The 25156-nt window shown below is 40.7% G+C and overlaps 1 protein-coding gene across 5 annotated transcripts in view; it reads left to right on the top strand.

Moving 5' to 3' along the window:
* The window catches only part of FNDC3B (fibronectin type III domain containing 3B), a 294875-nt gene extending 284672 nt beyond the window's left edge, over positions 1–10203 (top strand). For all 5 annotated transcript variants that reach the window (XM_087818325.1, XM_087818324.1, XM_087818322.1 and 2 more), the window contains 2 exons: positions 883–1010; positions 6674–10203. In XM_087818325.1, the coding sequence (XP_087674451.1) occupies positions 883–1010; positions 6674–6985 (440 nt within the window). In that variant the 3' untranslated portion in view covers positions 6986–10203. The remainder of the gene's footprint in view (positions 1–882; positions 1011–6673) is intronic.
* The last annotated feature ends 14953 nt before the right edge of the window (positions 10204–25156 follow it).

Here is a 25156-nt window from a genome sequence, read left to right as displayed (position 1 = left end):
AGGGGGTGCAATTCCAACTTTAAGCATACTCTTCATATTTCCAGTAGCAGCAAGATAGAACCAAAAGAACTTTCTGAAAGAAAAGATAGGGAAATAGGATTTGGGGGGAAATGAGAGGCCTTAAAGGAGATGGCCTACCAACAGACTCTCAAGTATGTATAAATGATTGTTACAAATAATTTAACAGTCTCATCCCCACAGAGGACAGATGGACAAAGAAAAGGAACAGACTCGAGTGGCAGGCTTTGGTTAGAAATGAGAGTAAATTCCTGGTGTAGCCCTTAGGACAATTTAGCATGGAAGGTTTGAAAATCTCCCTTCCCAAAGACATTAGGAGGAGCAGAGGTTGGCATTCATCTTTGAAAGGCCTTGGTGCCTAGAGACTGGAGATTGATGTAGGCAACTTCAGCACCCATTCCCAGTCCAGAGCTCTCACTGTGGAAAGATGCCTCTGGCAGGCTGCAGCAGTGGGCTGTTCTCACCTCCTTGAGTATTAACCTTGAGGTTTGTGAGTGGTTAGTTTACTCTCTGCCCCCTTCATGGGGTCAGGGAGGGAGCAAAAACCACTCCCCCCAGGGGCTCCCTCCACCATCTCCCATTTCCAGCGCAGCGCTATGCCTTCTGCACGATGACTCACAAAAATTCAATCCAGTCCAAGCAGTTATCAATAGGATACTGAGCCAAGGATGTTTCGCCAATGGCTTGCTAGTCACAGAGCATCTTCTCTGTGGAAAGGGCGCCCTGCCGATTCTGTAGGAGGCTGGGCAAGTGAACTCCCCTGGGGCCGGCACAAGCACTCTCTCACTCTTAATATTGCTAAAATAGCCACGGTTAATGTGAGACTTTTAATTCTGATCTTGAATGTGTGAATCTGTATTTCAGCACCTCGAGTAACACAGTTAGAAGGAAATTCATGTGAAATTTTATGGGAGACGGTACCACCCATGAAAGGCGACCCTGTCAACTACGTTCTGCAGGTATTGGTCGGAAGAGAATCTGAGTACAAACAGGTGAGAACCAGTGTGCCTGGGACGTGTACGGCTCCCAGAGTCAGGCTGGCTCCCTGCCTTTCTCTGTTGCCATGAGTGATTCAGTGCCCAGTGAGCTACATTTTTCTTAAAATCAATTGTAGAAACTCCCTACATGTACCCATTACCTAGTTCTTTAGTTATAAGCCCTAGTTTACATTTTATTTTGTACATAGTCGATTCATCTCAAACGTTCAGTTTTCAAGCATAATCTTGTCTTGTAAAGAGTTTTAAGTTCTGTATTTGTATTTTATATTGGCAGTGATGTTTGCGAATATCAAAATCTGTGTATGATTGAAAACTAAATGCTGGTGGTTTTGCTGTAGAGAGGAGGTGGTCTCTACCGTACTGACGCCTCTGTCCCATCTGCCTCCTGAACAGAAGTTACAGCAGAAGGATAGGAGGAGACCTATTGACTGCTGCAGCCCCTGCTGCAGGAGCCCTAGGCCACTGCTTGTCACCCTCTAACATGCACGGAAATCTATTAAAATGCACACTCTGATTCAGTGGGTCTGGGGTGAGGGTTCAAGCACCCAGGTGATGCTCGTGTTGCTGGTTCATGGACATAATTTGAGGATCCCATGATAAACCCATGCAAGAGAAAATATAATTGAAATCTAGCCAGATAAAGAATTTGGTTTTATGGTTTTTCATACCCCTTCTTGATCCCTAATTCTTCCAAAACCACTTATTTTAAGTCCCTGACGAGTAAAGATTCTGATACTCTGTAGTTTCTAGAATGTTCACAGGAACTTATGTGAAATCAGGATATCACACCATTACTACATTAGGAAAGCTGAGGCCCATTCTCTAATGGCACTTTTAATAGAGTCATGCATTTATGTCAAACTCAGAAAATTGAAGGTAAATTGCCACCTACCTTCTTAAATTAGCATAATTAGTGAAGACTTCTTTATTCAGCTCTTGAGGCTGCAGATGTACAAAACAGGTTGAAAATAATTTGATTCAGAGCTTTCGTTTAATTGCTAGCTGATGTTCCTTGTATAGTGATAATACTTGCAAATAAAATTTTATAAAATGACTCAACAAAATAAATTTTAAAAATAGCTGTTAAAAATGTATAAAATGAATGAAAGAAATTTTGGTACATTTCACTGTACTTTCTTAATATGAAGTGTCAGATAAAAGAATGAACTGCTTCCAGCACATTTTGCAAACACTGTATTTTAACTATGACGTCCACTGGTATTGATTAACATCATTGGGTCATGTCACCAGAGTTTCCATCATTCCTCTTAAAAAGAACAAAAACACTACTGTTCCCTTTCACTTTCCAATCTCGTCCTATACAGTATATCCCATTTCAGAGTAAATAACTTATATGTGTAATTGTTTCAGGTTACCAGGAAGATATGATTGGTTTCAGGATCTCAGCTCAGGTAGAAAGCAGAGGATTTCCCACTAGATTTATTCATCTTTAACACCAGGAGCATTTTCCTGTTCCGTAGCAGTGTAAAAATGGTTAAAAGATGAAATGTTACAAAATTTCACAACATATTACTCGACACTTAAAAATTCATTTTGCAATAGTACCTTCATTGCATATTCGTCATTGTATTTTCCTTTTGTCCCACACCCCATGCTTTTTCACCTGTCTTTGGAAAGAAACCTTCCCCTTAAAGGACAGTGATTACTGTTTTATGTTTAAAAAGCAGCATCTGTACATGTCAGGCATTTCCAAAATATAGGTAAATCCATTTTATGGACAGATCAGCTATTTTGAGTCTGCTGTTTATTTAATGTTATATATTTAGACCCATGGACATATAAATACTAATATAATATGCAATCCCATATACACCTTAGAATACATTTCTTATTGTAAACAGTTACAAACAAGAGCCTCTTGTTAAAAATAGGTAAAAACACAGTAGCACAGAGCAGGCTCAGTAGATAGGGGTTAGCAGTCTTCACATAACCGTTCTTCCCACACTTACCAAGAAATGATTAAGGTCGGCAGTAGTACATGAAAAGCCGCAGCTGAGCCAGGGACAGTTTGTACTGAGTTTTCTGCTTCTCCCTGTTCAAACAGCATGAAGTTAAACATGGTGTTTTGAGTACTTCATTCACTTGTTCTGGACACGAGATAGGGAAAGCTATTTATATTATCTGTGCAGAGTAATGGTTAAAATAATTATAGTCCAGAGATAACAGGCTTTGAATTCATAGAGGCAAAGCAAAAGAAAATGAGAGATAATCACTGCTGAGCTCAGCCCAGCACAGGCCCTTAGGGAGCACTGTGTATGCCTCCGTCACAGCACTAATCAGACAGGATGCACTAATGTATGGGCTCTTCACCCATTTTTATTTTCCCAGGACTGGCACATAGCTGGGCACTCAATAAATGATTCTTGTAAGCACGGAAGAGGCAGTTTCAAAGGAACGGGGTTATTTATACTTACAGTGGTGAAAAGAGTCAGCTTCAGCATCGGTTGGGTTTAGAAGTGGTGTTTGTAACTTAGGTGGAAAACCACTTGTAATAGGAGGGTATCCTTCTGCTCCCCAAGCTTAATTTTACAGCAATATATGGCAGTGCTTGAAACACTGGCTTTACCTTTGCCTTGGTTCTAGATGATTAGTTTCATGATGTGGGTGGGCAGCTGGTTTTAATTATGAAGCAACAATTAACTTAAAGTATTAGATCCTCACCTAAAATTTTACTCTGCATTACGATACGTGCTTATCTTGATTTGGCTTTTCTGCCACTTAATAAACACTCCAAGCACATGGTTTTTTCAAGAAGCTTAAAACTTCTTTTCAATCAACATTAATTGTAAAGCATTCTTGAATGAAAATTGTATGCATATTTAGGTATGCATTTGCACAAGATATAACAAACACTTTAATATATACATAAGAATGTAGTGAAATGATTCATATTCACATCCCTGTTCAGCAAGCAATAATTTTTATAAAAAATATTTAAATATAAACATTGAAGAAAAGAAAAAGTAAATTGTAAGACATTTCTTACCTATTAGGAGTCAGAATTTGTGACAAATTATTAATATTCTTGGTGCTCATATTTTGTGCATTAAGAAGAGCTTTGAAGCATCTGAAAATGTATAGAGGTCCATCTTTAATTTGATGACATCTGTATCAATGTATTTTTATTTAGTATTATTTGAGAATGTAGTACTGGGCGTGTGTTGCGTCTTCATGGCATCACGTGAGTAAGACCTCTTGACAGAACTTAGTCTTGGGGCCTACATGTTTATTATTTTTGTTTTGTTTTAGTAATGTTTTTAATTTTTTAATTAAAGGGACTGGGGTGACATTGATTAGTAGGATTACATATTTTTAATGGCTTTCAGGTTCCCTAACAGAAATTAAACCATGAGGCTATGACTGTCTCAGGCATCAAATCCAAAGCAAATAAGGATAGATCAAGAGGGAGATATTTTAAAACCATCATTTATTTTACTAATTCTTAGGGTGGGTTTTTTTTAGTTTTACAGGTTTAAGTATCTGACAAAGGTCATGACCCCTAACACCTAAAAAATCCTCATACATACATTTATTTAAAATTTCACATGAAATAAATTTATATTCAATTTCCTGGAGTCGAGGTATAGGACCCTGGGTTTGTGGAGAAACTGAGGTGCTTTGTGCACACTGTGGGGGTGCCTGGCATATCACAGGACAGCATGGACATGTTCTCAGTGCAGTGACTACCCTTGCCTGTCCTCTTCACTCAGATGCACGATGCTGCCCAGCCTTTCACCCTCTGCAGAGGAGGCGAGGTGTCAAGTCTGCCTCCCATAGTCATGTGATACTGGATGAGTTAATTCATCTCACTGAGCCTCGTTGTCTTGTAAAAGGGGGGTCACTGACCCTCTGAGTCAGGGTTCCTGTGCACCTCAGATCCACTCAGCCTGGAGACGGCACTGTGTGAGGATGCTCTGCAGCTGTGTCCCCCTTGCCAGCCCTTGGAAGAGGGGTGATGTCAGTAAAGAGACGCAGGAACTGGTCCAGATACAAGCTCCAGCTCTCTGCCCAAAAAGGCCGTTTAAGGGATTTCAGCTACACAGTGTGTTATTCTGAATTAAGGGTCACAGATTCTTCGTTTTGGTTTTCTGGGTATTATTTTAAAGCCTCCCATTTGGAATAAACATGTCAATTACTTTAAAATATATTGTACATCAAATCAGGAACAGAAATCATCTTTGTAAAAATAATATTGCTTGTATACTTACTGCGCTATTATGATTGGTTACTTCAATAAAGAAAGTCAAGTGGATAGGAGGCAGGCCCACCGCCTGGCTGTGGAGGGCTGCACGTCCGTCTGGAAGCGAGGCACAGCTGTGCTCCAGGCCTGATGACCTTGTGATTTTGTGATCTCCTGGCTGTGATTATTTACACAAAAACAAATCCATTAACTCAGACCCCAGGAATCAGAAGCCTCAGGAAATGGGGTTTGGGGGTTTTAATTTTTCCTTAGCTAAGAATCCTAAAGGCTTAATAAGCAGTGTTGACTATTTCTACAGTAGATTAGTAAATACTCCATATTTTCTATTAATACACTGAAAAAACTTAATCATTAATGATTCCTTTTTTCCCTCCATTAATTTCAGAGAGAGGGAGAGGGAAAGAGAGATAGAAACATCAATGATGAGAGAGCATGATTGCATTTTTTATAGTGATAGCTGCGCCTGTACTAAAGTCCTGTTGCCTCTGTGGTTTGCATGTGTCTTCTAACAGATGTTCCTCTTTCAAACAGTGTACAAGAATATCTATTATTGAGTATTGAGGTTCTAATTAGAGAATTTTCACTGAGCATCCACTTTGTTCAAGGCATTGTGCTGGTTGCTGTGGAGACTACAACACAGTCCCACACAATATATTTATCATAAATATTTGTTTCTGAAAGATAATGTTAACATTGTATTGCCAATGCTTGTGAAAAGGGGGAGCTGTTCTAATAAAAAATAAAATAATAAAATAATAAGATAAAATATAAAAAGAATGGCTAAAGAAAGCATTTACAAATTAAAGCCTAACTTTGATTGGACTTGTCATTAAGGAAGTTCCCTTCAATTAGATATTCATTTTCCTTCACTAATCGTTTTGCCTAATGGTACAAGAAAGTAGCATTCCTTTGTTTTCTAAATACATTTTCAGAGGTCTTCACTCTAAGGAGTCCACTTAATTTTACTTTCCTGTCTAATTAGTCATCAGCCAACCTCTTAATGATTTCATTAAATTCCAGCTAGTTTTTTTCCTTCTCTGTTCACTGACTCTCATATAAGCCATAAATTTTTACGTAATTTTGATCAACGTCTTATCATAGAGCCCTTAATAAGAATTAAGTCATCTGATTTATAGCCTAAATAATTATTGAAATTTAGCTAGATGCATCTTTATTACTATGTCAGCTACAATTCTAGTCAGTGCCTTGGCTCCTTCTGTCCATGTCAGTCACTGAGTTTTGTAGTGTTTTATTCAGAGTGGGTGGGAATACCTCTTTTATGGATGAAATACCTTTCTTTATAATTCTTGATGTTGTTACAGAGTTCGTTTAAACCAAGCCAGGTCCACGGGTCTCCTGACTTTATATGATTATTACTTTAGATACCACAGTACTACTGTAAGTTAATTGACCAGGACTTTTCCTTTTCTTGCAGGTGTACAAGGGAGAAGAAGCCACATTCCAAATCTCAGGCCTCCAGACCAACACAGACTACAGGTTCCGCGTGTGTGCGTGTCGTCGCTGTTTAGACACCTCTCAGGAGCTATGCGGAGCTTTCAGCCCCTCTGCAGCTTTTGTATTACAACGAAGTGAGGTCATGCTTACAGGGGACATGGGGAGCTTAGATGATCCCAGAATGAAGAGCATGATGCCTACTGATGAACAGTTTGCAGCCCTCATTGTGGTTGGCTTTGCAACTTTGTCCATTTTATTTGCCTTTATATTACAGTACTTCTTAATGAAGTAAACAAACCCAACGAAACTAGAGGTATGAATTTAATTAATGCTACACATTTTAATACACACATTTATTCAGATAATCCCCTTTTTAAACCCTTTTGTTCTTTGATTTATATACTTCTCTTGTTTTACAGATTTAGCTAGGAAAAAAATATCAGTGTTTTGGTGCACCTTTTTGAAATGCAAAACTAGGAAGAGATTAAACTGGATTTTTTTGTTTTAAAGAAGAAAAGCAAACCAGATACCAAAAGCTAGCTTTCTTGTCTTTATTTTACATTTTCAGATCTGCCTTGATTCTGTTTTCACTGATGTCTTTTGCAAGCCTGTGATATTTTTTTTCCATGTTACAGTTTAGTAATTTATATTTACCAGTCACTTCTCATGTCTTGACCATCTATAGCTGTCAACGTGAATCACAGTGTGTGTAGTTGCCGGGCTAGGATTTCAGTGTTGTTCAGAGTATTACCACACAACAGTAACAACATAGAGAAGATATGTTCACTCGGATAAGGCTGCCCTAAAGAACCATATTCTCACTCAGTTATTTAACTGTTGAGCTCATTTAAATCAAAATGTGTACTTTAATCTAAAATGTTTAAATAATCCGTATCTCTCATGATTTTAACACTATGAGCTGCCTGTCTAAGAAATCAAGTAACCAAAATGCACCTATAAATTATGGAGCATTGTAGATTTTACCACGTCGATTCATAGCAGTAACTTTAAGAGGGCATTGTGCAATAGTTAGTTGTTTCCTTGTTCAGCTATTTTAAAAGCTGCTTTAACTTGTTTGTTTGTCTTTGTATATAACTACTTCTAATCACTAGAGTTATTATATTCTGTTATGTTTGACCAGAGTTATATGACGAGAACTGGTGACAGTTTAGTGCCTCTGCCCATTGTCCATGATTTACACTAATTGTGAGCAATCTTCTTATACGTCAGCTCATCATTTTTGAAAGATTTGCCTTTAGGCTGTTCTTTGAGGTATCAATGAAGTGATGGAATTTCAATACCTTAATTCAGTGCACATAATACTAACCTAACAGCAGATGAAAATTGGTAAAACCCAAAAGAGAGTCATCTAAATTTGTAGTTCCTATTTTTGTGGGGTTGCCCTGGCTGTGTGTGGAGAGGGAATGGTATTTGGTGGTAAGCACAGGGTGTTTGGGGTCAGGGAGCCTAGATTCTTTCCCTGGATCTGTCACTAACTTGCTGCATGACCTGAACACGTCACTTTACCTCTCTGTGCCTCAGTTTCCCATGCATTAAAAATAAAAATAAAACAAAATGGGGATTCTAATGTTTGTAAGTGCTTTGAGATCCTTGATTAACAGGTGCTATTGGAGTGCAAAGTGTTACTCTTGCATGTTTATTTTGAGTCATGAGATAATCAATTTTAACCCAAAGTCATTGGATTATTTATATGAAGTCCATAATGTTCGCGTACCTCAGGGACATTTAAGAGTTGGAGGTGCAAATATATTCCAAAAGGGTGCAACAGACACAGTGTATCCCCCTGCCTTCTGTTTTTGTATATTTTTGCTACTTGGTTTTTCTTGATCATAGCTATTTTGTGCTTGGTCTGTGTTGTCTTAAGATGCAGTATCCTGTACTAGCTTATAATATTCCCATACCAAAGTCATGGGGAAACCAACATTATTTTGTTTTTGGTTTATTTATACTATATTCTGCATACAGTACTTTAAATGCCAATTACAGTGCAATCTTTATTTATTGTAAAATTTTTTAAATGTACTTATGTACTAATTTTCCCTTGTAGCATGTTATTTTTTTGTGTGTTTTATACTTTTGTAATTTTAGGTCAGTCTTGTTCCTTGGCAACATCTGTAGTATTATCAATCTTCTGACGTTTTCTTGTGTTTTTAAAGATAAGAGCATCTAGTGCATTAAATGCCAAAAAATTTTTAAAAATTTAAAAATCCATTATCAGTGATTGAAACGTTTACATGTACCCAAAAAACCATAATCATCTCTTAAAGTGCTAAGATTAATGACTTATTCTGTGTGCCTATATTGATGTAGTAAGTACTAGAGAGTTCTGTATTTTGTTATTGACTATAATAATTAGTTTCATTAGCCTTGCAAACTGATGATATCAAGGTAAATATATTTTTGCCAAAGTTCTGGCCTTCCAAAACATATCCCTCTATTTAAATGTGTATCATAACCCACTGTACATTGTTGCATCTGCAGTTTCTGAGACAATTTTATGCAGGTGTTTTGGGGAGAAGTCATTTTTTAAGCAACAAAGATTCAACTGAGTATAAGAACCTTGTTTGCAGAAAGAAAAAATGTCCCGTTTTGGAAACACTTTAGAACTGCTGCTATAAAGAACAACTGCTCTCAATCGGTTGAGATTTTTTAAAATGAAATAATACTTTAGGCCAAACTTGCTATGACTATTGGATCTTTCTGAGATGTTCGTATTACCAGACTTAACCATCAGAAAGCAGAAGTGTGCGAACACTAGCTGACAGCACTTTATTTTATTGCTCTCCTTTATTTGGTGTTCATGTAATCCCTTCAGTCAAAATTATTCCTCTCTCCGGCACTGTTTTCTATCACAGATATGTATATGTGATATTGACATATAACTATATATATTGCCATACACGTGAACAATAAAATAAAGTGTTACATTAACTTTTTCTCTGCCCTTCTGCAGTATGTAGGAATGAGTGAGTGGCTTTTGGATGCTCTGTATGTCAAACTCATCCCTGGCACAAGAAATTCCAGTCATGTGAAGCAAACTGCCCTTTGTCCTCAAAGAAATTGTTTAAAAGGAAAACTTTTGTAAAAGATTTTTTTTCATATTACCTGCCGTGTTATCAACTTGAAATGTTGGCATTTTCTAACTGTGTTTTGTTGGCTACAGTAATTCAGTATTCCTGTCAAAATTGAAAAGTGCCCTAATGGAATGTGTTTGAATGTTATCCTTGCACAATTCTTTAAATTTAAAGACAAAATGTTTTACCTCACTGTTGGACATACATTCCAAGCTTTCAACTTTAGGAGAAAAAAAAAAATCATATGTTTTCCTGTATTGTAAATTTTAGACTATTTCATATACATTGTATTAAAACTGCCATATCAATTTTAATGTATAGATTTTGCAAATACTATGCTATATGTAATACCTAACTGTATCTGTAGTGTATATGTAATATATTTATGCCCAATAAATGTTTTAATTCTTTCTGACTTAAGTAGGGTTCTTCTGCCATGAAAAGGATTGCTTTTGTTGTTGTTGTTGTTGTTACCTTTAAAACACTTAAAGCACATCCCAGAAATTGCAGATTTAAATGCCTTTAGCGGCCAGCGGGATGGTTGCTGTGCCACCTACAGGGGCAGCTGCAGCCCAGCTCCTGGGGTTGAGGCCCCGCATCAGTTTTTCAAGTGATTCCCTCCTGCTTCCCTCTTCCTGGCCTCATCCAACAACAGCAGCATCAAAAAAGCATAGTGTTTTTACCATGGCCGTGGTTTCATTGTTGTGTTTAGATTGTTTTGCTAGGAATCCCTGATTTCTTCATTTTTTTATTTCTGGAGGAAATGTATGGAGAAACTAACTATTTCTAACTAACTCAGAGCTCATTTTCTTATATAAAGAATAATGGCCATTCTTATGTGTAAGAACGACAAATCGAAGACATCAAGTTGTACATGCTCTTGACACTCCGCTGAAAAAAAATAATTTTTTTTAAGTCATAACTCCCCTCAATTCTGGGAAGAATGGGGGAGAAGTTATTAGCACCAGAAGTTTGGAAATTTAACCGGAGAAAGCTGAATTCTGATTTGAGGGGAAACGAACACCAACCCAATTTACATGCAGAATGTCCCGAGGGCCCTAAAATGGACAGAAGTATGTCCTGAAGTGATGGTTAAGGGGGAGAGGAGCCTAAAGTAGTAGTGGTTGAAAACTTCAAAATTCCATTAGATCCATAAAATCCCTCCCCGTTTTTTTAAGCTGGGCAGCTGCCCCCCAACCCCTGCAGAGGCTGCCCACGTGTTCATCCTCAGAAGGTCAAATAGACCATCTCTGGACTAGGAGACACTCCACAGTTGAGAGCGAAGGGACCATATCAAAAGCAGAATTAAGTGAACATAGACACACGAGAGAATTAGAAATAGTCTCACCTGAGAAGAAGCCTCATGGGCCAAAAAGAGATCTAAAGAACTGGTTCGGGCAGCACACATGATGGTACCGCTCAGCCTTGGCTGCACAGTGATACCACCTGGGGGCTTTTCAGAATCTCTATTCCCAGATCATGCCCCACAGCAACAAAATGAGTATCTCTGGAGCATCAGTGTTTTTAATTTTTATTTATTTTTCCTTTTTGCTGAATTTATTGGGGTGACATTAGTTAACTATTATACAGGCTTCAGGCGCACAGTTCTACACCACCTGTACAATACCCCAACATCGGTGTTTTTTAAAGTTCCCCAGGCGATTCCATCGGACAGCCAAGATTGAGAGCCACACCCTAAGGCAAAACTCAGTCACAAGCCTCTGTCAGCTCCTTAATCCTGGCTTTACCAAGGGCAGCCTGACAGCTGAGGAAAGCTGCCAACATGAATGAAATGCCCAAAGCCAACAACTTTAAAGAATCAGAGGCTATGGGAGAAGACGCTTCAGAAAACCTCTCTCCAGAGAGGCGAGGAAAGTAAGTCATCAGCGGACTACGGCTAGACTGGATACGCCGTGAAAAGGAGTGATCGAAGAACACGGAGACGTTCTGGGGAGCTAAAAATTCAGTAGAAGGGCTGGACGCTGGAATTAGAATAACCCAACAGAACAAAATAAAAAGATAAGAGAGGAGATTAGGATCAGACCAGGACATTCAATATCCAAGGAATAGAATCTCCAGAGAGAACCAAAAATGCAGGGGAGGGAATTATCAAACACCTGAGTTTCCAGAATGGAAGGGCACAGGGTGCTCAGCACAGCGCATGGAATTGGGACCTCTACCAAGGCACGCCGCCTGGAAACCAAACACTCATACCTAGAAAGCTCCCAAAGCCTAGAAAGGCCGGTCACGTGGAAGGATTAGAAATCAGAGTAGCTTTCTACTGGTCAGTACAACACTGGAAGCTAGAAATCAGTGAGGCAAGTATGTCAAGATTTTGAAAGATTTCCCACCTGCTTACTCTGTTGTGTGTGAAGTATCATGAAGACATTTTTAGAAATGCAAGATCTCCCAAATTTGCCTCCCATTCACCCATTCTCAGGAGGCAACTCCAGGATATGCTCATCCAGATGAGTGAATAAACCAAGAAAGAAGCTTCCACAGGACTCTGCACTCAGTGCTTTTCATGCTGCTCAGAAGTTGGCTTTCTAGCCCGTAAGGATTTATGATGCAACTTTCACTGTATCCCTTCCCTACCCCTAGTCGCCGTGTGCTCACTCACACACACACACACACACACACACACACACACAACCATCCTTTTAGCACCTCTAAGGATGTCTTGCCTTGGGCTAATTAAAACTAATAAATCTGTACGTTACCCTTTATTCAGATGGTGGCTAAAAAAAGTTTCCTCTTCCACTGCTAGGCTCTTTAAGTGCCTCCAAAGCTGGGGGGAAGCAAGTCTCATTCAACTCCACAGCATAGAGCACATTCTCAGGCGCATAGAGAAGCTAAAGAAAAGGTCTGTTGCATTGAACTCAGTTAACTCATTTGGTAGGAAAAGTTCACGTAGCAGTGATGTGATTGATCCATAAAACTTGGTGTTCCAAACCATGGTATTTGTCATGGGTGTTACTTTTGGTGGTTTGATTTTTTAAAAATTGAAGTAGACAATTTAAAAGGTGGAAATTTCACACAAAATCCTGGGATTCCAGATTACTGAAATTTGAAAGAGCTGACAACTTTGTAGGTCTAGTTCTGGAATGGTGGTTTTCAACAGGTGTGGATAGCGGCTGTCCTTGGTGGTTGGGGCATTTGCTCCCCAGTTGACCACGTTTCCCATCACATCTGAGGCATGGGTGAGGATGACGATGGCTCTTCTAACAGAAGAGCATCTCCTTGTACTCATTTCCATCAAAAGTGAGTAAACGGGACAGAACTTCTAAGAATGATGGAGTGAGGACATCTGTTCACCTGTTTCTCCATAAAAGCAACAAAAATACTGGCAAGAAAGTTCTGGAAGCTTCTTCAGAACTCTAGAAACTAACCAAAGGTTTGTAGCAATTGACCCTTGGTAAGGACAGCAGGTTTTTGCAGTAGTTTATCTCAGTCTGCCCCTCTCCCCAGCTCCACAGTAGCTTTGAAAACCAGCAGCACTGCAGTCACAGGAGAGAGCATACTGGGTTCAGAGCACCTCAAAATGTCTCATCCCCAGAGCATGGTCACTGTTTAACCTGTCTTAGCTCCCAGGCAAATTTATTTAACCTGCCTCAGAGCTTACTCTATAAGAAAAGCCTTATACCAAGTGCAATTGTTTAAGGCCCCTCCTGCTGAAGACTGCAATACCAATTGGAGTAAACGACAGCCTGGCCAAAAACTTCAAGATCTAGGAAATGAATTTTCCATAGGGAGCTTTTAAAAGTTAGTAGCATAGTTGTCAGGGTCAAGAAGGCCACATGCACATGCTCGGCTGTATGCATGTTCAGGAGAGACCTGAGAAGGCCCCAGTCTCTTCACTTCCGACTGATCTTGAGGCCTTGTGCAAGCAGGGAGTATTGTAAACTCCTGTGCATTGAAGGCGTGCTCCGGCAGACAGAGCCCCTTGGCAGAGCGTGGGGAACTGGCAGGTCCAAGCATGTAAGAAAATCTGTGACCAGTCATTAACTCTGTTAAACAGAGCAGAGATTCCAGTAGCCAGATGCAAAGAAGTCTGGAAGGATGCAATCTGAATTTGTAGCTTGGATTTATTCTAATAGGAATTGGGAGGTGATCAAAGAGGATTTTAGTCTTAAGTCTAATATTTTAGCCTTTTAGAAGAAAAATGCATTTATGTATTGTGTAATAAAAAGTAGTTTTATTGTAAACAAAACCATATTGAAGAAATAAGATTTCATCCCCTTTTCTGAGCCAAAGGATAGGTAAATAAGGGGTGCTGCTTAATTTTCTTCCCCTAGGACTTAAAGATACACATTTTTTGTTTTCTATACAAACAAGTCATAAATGTGTTCCATTCAGATAAACAAAATTTACTGCAGACTTTAGCCAGTGAATGCTTATGATTTTTCCACCGTAGTAAGGAGGTATGCAAGATAACTGGAAGTGGTTCGAGTCACCTTCTTTTAAATTGTGTAGTTCTTGTCATCTGTGCTAGGGAAAATTGTAACTGGCATATCAAATAAAACAGATAAGATTAAAGTGGTATTTAGGTTTACATCAGAAATAGAAGGTAAATAATAGGGAGCCGCTCAGATGTGGCAGATGGGACTGATAAACAAATGACTGAAGTTTGAGAACAAGGGACCCTGCTGCCTTCTAAAATACAAATCCATCTATGCAGAGCAACACATTTCAAGTTTGCATCTGCAAATATGGTCTGTTTTTCTTTAGGTGGAAAGAGTTTTGTTTTAGAGAAAGAGAAGGAGTGGGAATAAAAATCGCGACCCACACAGAACTGGTAATTGCACTGAAGGAGAGACCTCGTACAGTGGATCCCCACCAGCCTCAGGGAGCCGGCTCGCACTTTCCTGTCTTACTGTGCATATTTTCATGCTCGGTACTTAGGACTATTTACTTGAGTGAGAATTGGCTTTGCTAAAGTTAAGGTGCTTTTGCCCAAACCCTGAAGGCTGTATAATGTTACTTTTGCAGAACTCAGGGTGAAATAAAACAGATTTTGGTTTTGCGGGAGGCCTGCAGGGAGAAAATGAAAGTAGGATGAACCTCTGTTGTTTCGTCTGCCCCACCCTCTTCCGGCAGTGAGCTCCCGGTTCCCCTCTCCCACCTCCAACTCCATCCACTCGGTTCTCCAAACTGCTGTGTCTTCCAAGGCCTGTTTACTGGATTTAAGCACGTTATTCCAGGGATGAGTCTGTAGCCATTTGAGATTAAGACTCTAGTTAGTCTTGCTCTAAAGTCAGGAAAATTTTGAGCAGCTGGTTTCCTCAGTGTAGAGAAAGCCAGTGGTCAGTGAGAGAAAACAATGAAGTTGGCAGAAAAAGCAGCAGAAAGAGGGCAAAGGTGCTACAAAAGGTCCCTTGTTGAGGCCGAGCTTATGCAGTTCTTAGGCTCTCTGAGACCCCTCCCTGGTTTCCTTATGCCTCTTTGTGTTTAAAATACTTGCGCTTGGGTTTCTGACCAGTGACAAGCAGGTTCCCAAGTAGGACAGAAAGCACTCAAGACCTATTTTATGTTGCAAAGGGGACTGACTTAAAGTAGGATGTACAGTGTGCAAAATGCAAAACCTCAAAGGTTTGTGTGATGGGAATTCATTCAGATTTGGCCTCTTTGTTTTGTTTTGTTTCACCTTCTAAGCAATATACACTGAGCTTAGGAGAACTCTAGTTTATTATTATTATTATAATTTAAAAATGGTGCTGAATTACTTCTTAGTGAGCACTTGAAGAATGTCAAATACTAGACATGCAGTATCTCATTTATGACTCCTAACAACCCTTTGAGGTGAGTATAGCTCTCCCTTTGAAGTCAATCGGTGACCCTGAAAGGACACACCTGGGAAGCTGCTGAATATTCTATTAAGATCTTCCCCTGGGACCTCCCCTAAGATCTCCACCCTCGTATGAGGGAGGACCCCAGTGCTCTCCGGCTTGCTCTGGCCCTCCCTCCTGGGAGCATGCCTTTGTCTTCCCCCTCTCCCTCCCCCTCCCCCTTCCCCCATCTGTCTAACGCCTGATGCCTCCCACAACAAACTCTTTAATGCCCCCCCCCCCCAGTATTACCACCTCTTTATTTTTGAATCATCTATTCATCCTGAAAACACCTATCAACGGGCAGCACAGCATTCTAGGCATCATGCAGTAAACTAAATGTCAAGCAGAAATGAGTCAACGTGCCCTGTGTTCCATTAGCACCATCCAGTGAACTCACAAATCCTGTCCAAATGGAAATCCAAGCCACACTTACATCTGTTTTCCTCTTGAATTCTGAAGGGCTGAGCTGTTACTACTGAGCAAGGAAAGGCAGGCAGCTCCCATCGCCACATTTCCAAATCTACTGTTTATTTCCTTCTCCAACGTGTCCCCTGCTTTCCTGTGCCTCCTAAAATAACAGATTAACAGGCAGCCTGTTAGTGTAGTGAGACCCTGTGAAGTAGCAAACATGCCTCGTTTAATAACCATAAGCAGCGTTGGTCCTGGGGAACATAGTCACACACTATTGCAAGTCTCATATTTCACTATTGGTAATGACTCCACCAGCTGACCATTCGGGGACAGAAAGTCACAAATAATGTGAATTCTGGAAGTGCATTCTGATTTATCTATTTTATTTATGACAAATAAAGTCAATCTTGCTTTGCTTCCAATTCTGGAAAGAAGGCCTTGGGTCCCAGATACCCTTTTTTCTAGTTCGAGAATTTTAGGTTTTAGGTAGACTAGGACAGTGGCTAAGAGCCAGGGTCTGGAATCGGGCTGCAGAGGTTTGAATCCTGCTCTGCAGTCCCTGGCTGTTCCTTGGGCAAATTCCTTAAGGCAGATAAATGCTTATCTATCCAGCTTCTGCTTCAACCAAGTGGAAGTACCACAAGAGCACACGCTTTGTGTTTTCACCACTGTATCCCTAGGACCAACCTTCGCCAGAAAAGAGTGAGCACTTAGTAAATCTTTACTGAATAAGTAGATTTGCATATGAATGTATCAACTGCTGGAGGCCTGAACTCTTTTTGTTCAGGGAATTACCCATGGCCTTGCCCTGAGGTATCCATCACCATTTACAAATGGGGCTGCTTCTGAACTGCACCACAGCACTGCCTACTAGCAGCTCGTTCCCTGCCTCCCCAATGGACAGCAGAGGAGTTCACGGGGAATCGAGTAAAGGTGACCTGGCTGAGTGACAGCCACCCTCTCTCCTTGCCTCTGGTTCTTTTCTCCTTGGGTTTTCCTCCCGTGGGGTAGCACTAGACATATTTTTCCTGAGCGCCCTCCTTACCTCTCAATGCCAATAAAACTGACCCCTCGGCAGTGAGAATCTTTCATAACAATCAGGCACCAATTCCAGATTCTAATCCCGATTCCTCTGTAGCCAACCTGTATAACCCTCAGCACGTCACCTGATAGAGCAGTGTCCGCTCCACTCTCGCTGCAAGGGGGAATCCTGCTTGCGCGGGGGGGGGGGGGGGGGGTTGAAGGCATGGTGAAAGGCATGGCGCAGACAGCAAGAGACTTGTTGCTTTATGAGATTTAGGATATTACAGTCATGAGGAGCCATTACAAGTCAGTCTGTCTTTTGTAAGAGTGTCACACAGGCCTTCACAGAGAGACTTCTTGCACTGTATCTCCTAAGGAAAGTATTGAGTCAGTGAGCATTTTTTTGATTTAGGTGAAATTCACATAACATAAAATTATTTCATGTGTACAGTTCAATGGCAATTAGCACATCCAATGTTGTATGGTGAGCTTTTTGTAACCATGTAGCACGCAGATAATCCATGTCTTGAGTTTTCTTTTTTCCTTACAAATTAAGTAATCAATACATTTTCAGAATATACATAACCGATCAATCAATCCGACTGTGTAAGTGGCTTCTTATGCAGGAATTCTTGCCATGAAAATTGTTGCAAATATAGCAGCAAACAGGAGTAATTTACTTTTTTTTTTTTTTGAAATGAAAGGAACACTTCTTTATTCTTTGAAAGCATCTTTCCTGACAGAAAGAATACAGGCCCCACAGCCTCTGTTGTTCTCAGAATGACAGCTCAGAATGATGCTCCCTGCCAGAGAGGGAGCCCCTTTCTCCTGAAGGAGCCCCCTGCGTCAGGTGTGTGCTCACCTCTGCTCTGCACTGTCTCCCGAGGTGGTGGCCGTTGGTAGGTTGCCTGGGAGATATTTTACCTCTGATGACTGGAGGGAATGGAGCCGAGGGGTAAAGATAGGAACTCATGGCCACAGAGATGGCTTCTGTCAATATAGGGATGGATGATGCCGTAAGGGCCTTTGGTCTCTCCAGGAAAGACTAGAAAACACAGGAGGCCAAGCCTTATTGTCTTTAGCACACATGAAAAGTACCTCCCAAAGAAAAGAGTGGCTCTGCTGAGCTTTGTCAGGCACCCAGTGAATTCCTCTCACACTACAAAGGTAGCCTAAGAACACAAATTGTCTTGCAAACTTTGGCTCTGGATTTGCACAGATCGATCAATCGATCATTCACAAACTTGACCACTTACCAGGTGTTTGATTTGAGGCCTATTACTTAATGCCTTTGAGCCCCAGTTTTCTCCTCAATATCTCTCTCGGTCTCACATTCCACTTCTAAGACCAACAATGCCAAGTTAGGACTCTAGTACGTTGCAGGTGGGAATATAAAATATTGCAACTACTTTAGAAAATAGCTTGGCAGTTGCTTAAAAAGATAAACATATACCTAACATACAATCCAGTCATTTCACTTCTAGATATTTATCCAAGAGAAATGAAAACATATGTCCATAAAGGACTTGTACATGAATCCTCATAGCAGTTTTATTTGAAATAACACCAAATTGCAAATAACCCAAATATTCATAAACAGATGAATGGATAAATAAATTGAATTATATACATCCAATGGAACACAACACAGCAATAACAAGAAATGGACTATAGATAATGCACAACAAAACAGATGAATCTCAAAGTAATTATGCTGACTGAAAGGAGGCAGAACAAAAAGTAGATACTGTATGATTCCACCTATAGAAAATTTTAATTCCTATAAATTTTATTTATAGAATATTCTGGAAAGGTTAGTGACAAAAAGTAGAGCAATGGCCACCTAGGGCCAGGCATGGGAGAAAAGGAGGAAGGGGATAACAAAAGTCCATGGTGAAACTTTTGGGAATGGCACTTATTCATTGTCTTTGTGATAAAGATTTCATGGACATATATATACGTCAATACTCCTCAAACTTGAGAAGTATGCAACTTATTGTGTATTTATCACTCCTCAATAATGCTATTTTTAAAAAAAGTTCATGTGAGGAGCTCAGGTAAGACACCTCAGCTACTGATGATGTTTGTAATCTATCTAGAATTTAGTGGTTCTCAATCCTGGCTGCATATTAGAAACACTGGGGAAAGTTAAAAATATTTATACTTGGGCTCTCCCCATAGAAACTTTTATTCGGTTGGTTTGGTATGTGACTCTGGCATTAGTGTTTGTTACAATCTCCCAAGTTACTCTAATATGAACGCAGGATTTGAGACTCATGGCTATAGGTAAAAATATTGCTGTCAATGAGCACATTTGGGGAGGACCCAAAAGGGCAACAACCTGATCCAGGGAGACAGGCCAAGAGAATCATTTAAATAGGGAGAGAGCAGGCTTGGATATAGAACAGATGAAGCAGTCCAAGAACCAAAGGGGAAGGTAGAAAGAAAGGAAGAAAATAGAGCTTGGCATCACATGTGTGCAAGGCTGGCCTTGGCTCTGAAGATGGGAAGATGATAGAAACTGGAGGGAATTTTTATTGGTAGAATTTTGATGGTAGAACAGGTAATCGGCCCAGGGCAGGCAATGCTATTATAGTTTGGAGTATCTTTCTAACACTTTAGCCATCTAGGAACTTCTCAATTCTTGCTGCTCCAAAAGTGATCCATGACCCGACAGCGTTGGCAACATCTGGAATCCTGTTAGAAATGCAGCATCTCTGACTTCACCCAGACCCCCTGAATGAGAGTCTGCAGTTTAACAAGATCCTCAAGTGATTCAGATGCACATTAAAGTTTGATAAACACTGTCTAGATCTTAATAGAAAGACAGCAAAGTATTCATTGATGGAGATAATTTTTTCCCTTTTCGTAAGAGGATGTTATGGCAGAAGAAACCCTGGACTAAGAATCGGAGCTTGACTGTCTTGTCTCAGATCCTCCACAACCAGCTCTGTGGTCTTTCATAGTTTCCTTTGTATTTTTCTACTCTGAAGTGGCCTTTCAATCATTAATAGAGAGACGTATGACTTGAACCCTCAGCTCCTTCAGGTCTGTGCTTTGAAGGGAAAAAAATCAGGGTATGGGGAATAGGTGCTATTTGCATAGGCTACTCAGGGAAGATTTTCTGATATTTGAGCAGATGGCTGAAGCAACTGAGGGTTCCAGTCATGTAAATAAATATCTGCTAATGAATAAAAGGGCATTTCGGGTTGGAAAACAAGGAAAGAAAATAGCAAAAAGGCCATTAAAAGGGTTAAGTAAGTTATAATCAATACATTTAATAGTATACTATGCAGACATTAAGAAAGGTGATCTCTATTAGTACTCTGTAGCATGAAAAATTTCCATAATAATTTCTTAAATGTATAGTTTATCTTATTGATATAAAAGTGTGTGTATTTGCTTGCCTGTGTGCATGGGGGCGGGGGTGCGATATATGTATAGAGAAATATCTAGAAAATTGGTCACAAAATGTTCATAGTGCTGGTTTTTCAAATGGTTCAATTTACATGAATTTAACATTTTTTTCAGACATACACAAAAATAAAGATGATCGAATGGTATTTATTACCTGTCTCCTCAAAATGTAAATTCTATGAAAGCAGGAATATTGCTTTGTTCATTACTTTATCCCTGTTATCTGGGTATATAGTATGTGTTTAATAAATATTTATTGAATGAATGAATGAATGAATGAATGAGAAAAAAAAAAGAAAATGCAGAGCCTATACAGGGACCAAGTAATAGTTCATAAGCATGCAGGAGAGCAATGAAGATACTGTAGACATCTGAGCGCTTCTGACTGTGCAGGGTCTTAAATCACAGCATAAAACTTTGGGCTTTATTCTTCAAGGAATGGGTAACACTTCCTCACTGAGATGATGGGGTGGCGGATGGGTATTGTGTGATTTGGCATCAACCGTAACCTGAAGGATGTCTTTCTCCATCTCTTGCTGGGAGGGAGGGAGGGAGGGAGGGAAAGGAAAGAAGTAAAAGAAATAGTCTCCATGAATAAACAAGACATTCAGACGTCTCCTTTGGGGCTGCTAAGGTGATGGAGAATTTGGAGCCGGCTAAGGCTCTAGGGCTTGACAGTCACTTGCTGGTTGACAGAGGCCCTGAAAACAAAGTGAAAATGCTTTCATTTCCCTGTTTCAATCTGCACACCACCATCTGCTGCGCTGATTCCCAGAGAGGCTGCCATGGTGGGGACGGAATATAAATGGCCCAGGAAGCCAGAAACTCGTCGACGACAACACAAGATAGACCGCAGCCCCGAGGTCAAGAGGAATCTTCCTTCTGACAGATTGTCCTCAGGACTTTGCACTTTTTATACCAGGGCCTTATGTGGGCAAGCACAGGCCACTGAATTGAGTCCATTGACCAACATGTTGATCTCAACATGTGTGGAAAAATACTGCACATTGTCTTAAAGATGTTTCTCCCTTTGAGAAGTGCTTAATTACTATTGAAGATACGCTTCCTGGTATTTACCCCATCTTTTTCAACCCAACTCCACCGGCAGAGAGTGGTCTTCTTCAAATGTAAATGCTACCCCAGGGCTCTCCCACTTTAAACCCTTCACTGGCTCTTCCTCTTCGTTGCTCTTAGGATAATGCTCAGAGTCCCTGGCATGGCTTTTGAGGCCCTGCCTATCCCTCAGGCAGTGTCCACCTTGGGCCACTCTTTCCCTTGCCCACTGTACGCCAGCCCTGTGATCTTCTTTCCCCTCAAAGATATCATGCTCCTTCCTAGCCCAGACCTTTTCTACACTATTCTTTTGTCTTGGAATTGTACTCCCCTCTTCAGCAACCTGGTCAGCTCCCACACATCCTTCATATTATGGTATAAATGTCACCACCCAGGGACACCATCATCAGTCTTGTGCCCCACACCAGGCTGGGTAATGTAAGGGGTTCTCACAGCACCCACCTGGCACTTCTCTACCATATTCCATAATTCAATTAGAGTTGTAATTATTGGGCAGCTATTTGTTGAACATTTGTTTTCCCCACTGGACAGACCAATTTGGTTCCAGCACAGTGCCGGCCTGTTACCTTACTTAAACTTTCTTTTCCAGTGCTATTATCACCCTGTGATGTCAGTAGATTATAAATGAGTTGAATGAGAGAAAGCTGAGACTGTATACTTCAAGACATTTAGCTGTAAATGAAAGGAGAGAGCTAGGGCGATACCTGGAGGACACTGTGAGGTTGTTAGCTCACACTGCCACACAAAACATATTAGATTGGGTGACGTAAGCCACAGGAATTTATTTCTCGTAGCTCTGGAAGCTGGAAGTTCAAGGTCAGGGTACCAAGATGGTTGGTTTCTGGTGAGAACTCTCTCCCTGCCTTGTAGAGGATTGCCTTCTCTCTGTGCCCCACATGGTGGGGCAGTGACAGGGGTGAGGGAGAACACTCTGTCGTCTCTTCTTATTCGGGTGCTGATCCCATCAGAAGGGCCCTATCTCCAAATACCATCACTTTGAGGGTTAGAGATTCAATGTAGAAATTTGGGGGGAATACAAGTCAGTCCATAGCAGGAGTTAAGCAGAGACTTTTGTGGTGGGAAGTCCTGGGCAGGCTTAAACGCTGATGGTAGATGCCAGCAAAACAGAGAAGGGCGAAGCTTCAGGAGAGAGGGCACAAGAGGTAGAGAGAAGCAGAGCACCGGTGGAGAACGTGGCCTGATTACAAGCACAGACCCAGCTCCCACTCTGACCCAAGAAAAGGGTCAAGGGGCTAAGACAGTTCTCAACCAGCGGCTGCTTATATCCATTTTGAAGCGATACGCAAGGGTATCTGCATGGTCTGAGGACAACGGAAGAGGTTCTGTGGAGAACAGGAGAGCCGAGTCAGGACACGCTGCCCAGAGAGTGATGGATCGGGACAGTGCGCTCACCCTGAACGCTGGAGCCCCCATCGCCTGGTGCTACCAGATGGTTCTCCGTCATCTTTCAGCACCTGCAGGGGGAAGCGGAGAAGGGGGATAGTGGTCTCGATCCACAGCCGGGGACATGGCGGAAAGCAGGCCCGGGGCCTGAGAACATTCACTAGAAAGTGCTGATTGGATTAGGGTCATAGAGGTGGGGGGACTGGTTGACAGGGAGAAAGCAAAGAGGCTGAAGAGCTTCTATATGAAGGGAGTCAGGGCTGAGAGGCCAGAGTGGTAGAAGCTCTGGTCACAGAACAGGGCATTTAAATGCAGCACATGAGGGGAGGAGCAGTTCTCAGCCAAGACACCGCCCAGCATGTAGCTTAGGATTGAGTAATGGAAGGGACACATTTCCCGGGTAGTCAGAACGCCAAGATGAACCCATCAGAGTCGACAGTCTAAGGCTCAGAGGAGGCCAAGCCCCGTAAACAGCCTCCCCGGAAAAATTCCATCTTCACAGGCGTGTTTCCTTGCAGGTGCCACAGTGCTGATGCCTCATGACTGCCAGCCCCTCCCTTTCTCCCCCCCCCCCCCCGCCCCCTTTGCCTATCAACGCTTCACATCTTGAAGCTCTTTGGGACTGATACAGAGACAGAAAATATAGAGGAAGCAAGAGACTGAGAAAGAGGGGGTCACACAAGCCATTTCCATCACAATTCTGGTGACGTTGACTTTTATCTGATATGCAGCGCCTGCCCCTGGCCCCCAAGACTAAATGAAAACTTTTGCCCTCTAACAACTGTGTCGTGGGAGACCTTTGGGAAAATACTCCTTTAGGGTCTTCTTTAGGGCCAGCACTGCCACAGAAGCATTTTCCTTTTTACAGGAAACGTTGGGACTAACAGTTATGATAACTACTGTTCTCCAGCTAGAATCACCAAGATCAGAAAATGCCCCAAGACCATCTCACTCACTCATGGCAGACATCACTAATAGATCGTGACACTTTCTATTGCAGATGTCAGATAAAATTCATTGTCCAAACTGGGGCACTTTGGAGAGTAGAAGGGAATACTAAGAATAATTTAATGTAAAGTTATTGAAGTTTTTATGTATTGACTAAGGTAGTTTATTTTATTGGTGGAACTTTAAAATAGCTCTACTCACAAACTATTTTCAAAGTTCTTTCTAAAAGTAAAGTCTGGTTTAGCAAACAAAAATAAAAATAATTTATACTGATTTTCTGAATGTTTTAAAAAATAAAAAGGAAAATTATTTGCATATATTTATGTAATTTAATTGGGCTTTTTTGGTCCATATATATCTTCAATATTATATCACTGATATTTTTATAAAGAATGAGCTTTTTCAATATAATCTAGTCTTTATTTTTAATAGAATTACCCACAGTCTCCTTCTATGTTGCATCTGTGGTTAATAAATTTGAAAATTTTGACATTTTTTTATTGCTGCTTGTAGTGAAGTCAGAACAAATTCTAAGAAAGGGATGTTCTTTTTGTTGTTGTTACTTTTTTTCTTATTGAAATGTTTAACTTCAGCCCAAATATTTTTACAGATTCTGTTGTTTTGTTCCTATTCTGTGACAAGTATTTTTATGACAAAAATTATCAAATAAGCTGACCCTCTGATTCTTTTAAATGCTTTGCTATATTTAGAGCTTAGAAAATAGTAGAGCCTCTCAATTTTATTCCATCAAAAGATTCAACCCAAACTGTGAGATATCCCAAAGATAAATCATAGAACTTCAAAATTAAATCTATACATTTTCAAGCCCTCATTATGTAATTTGTTTAGTTTCTTCCCATTTTTGCAAGGATATGTTTCATTTCCCCACCACAAGCTTTGTTTTCAGTAGATTTTCACAGCCCTTCAAACACTGGTTTTCAGGGGCTTTGGTATTCCATTGGCTGACTGCTCTGATTTTTTAAAAAATATGTTTTTATTGATTTTAGAGAGAGGCAGGAAGTGGGATAGAGAGATAGAAACATCCATCAGCTAGCTGCCTCCTACAGGCCCCCTACTGGGGATCAAGCCCAAAAATCTGGGCATGTGCCCTGACCAGGAATTGCACTGGTGACCTCGCTGTTCCTGGGTTGATGCTCAACCGCTGAGCCACACCAGCCAGGCTCAACTGATTTTAAACAAAAGACAACCAAATGCAGAGGGCCTGTTTATAGTCCCATTTTACATTTTAGAGTACTAGGGCAA

This window comes from Miniopterus natalensis, chromosome 6 (genome assembly GCF_054644295.1).
Source record: "Miniopterus natalensis isolate mMinNat1 chromosome 6, mMinNat1.hap1, whole genome shotgun sequence".
NCBI classification, from domain to species: domain Eukaryota; kingdom Metazoa; phylum Chordata; class Mammalia; order Chiroptera; family Miniopteridae; genus Miniopterus; species Miniopterus natalensis.
Note: the sequence above shows the minus strand (reverse complement) of the source record. Positions and strands in the feature narration are given on the sequence as shown.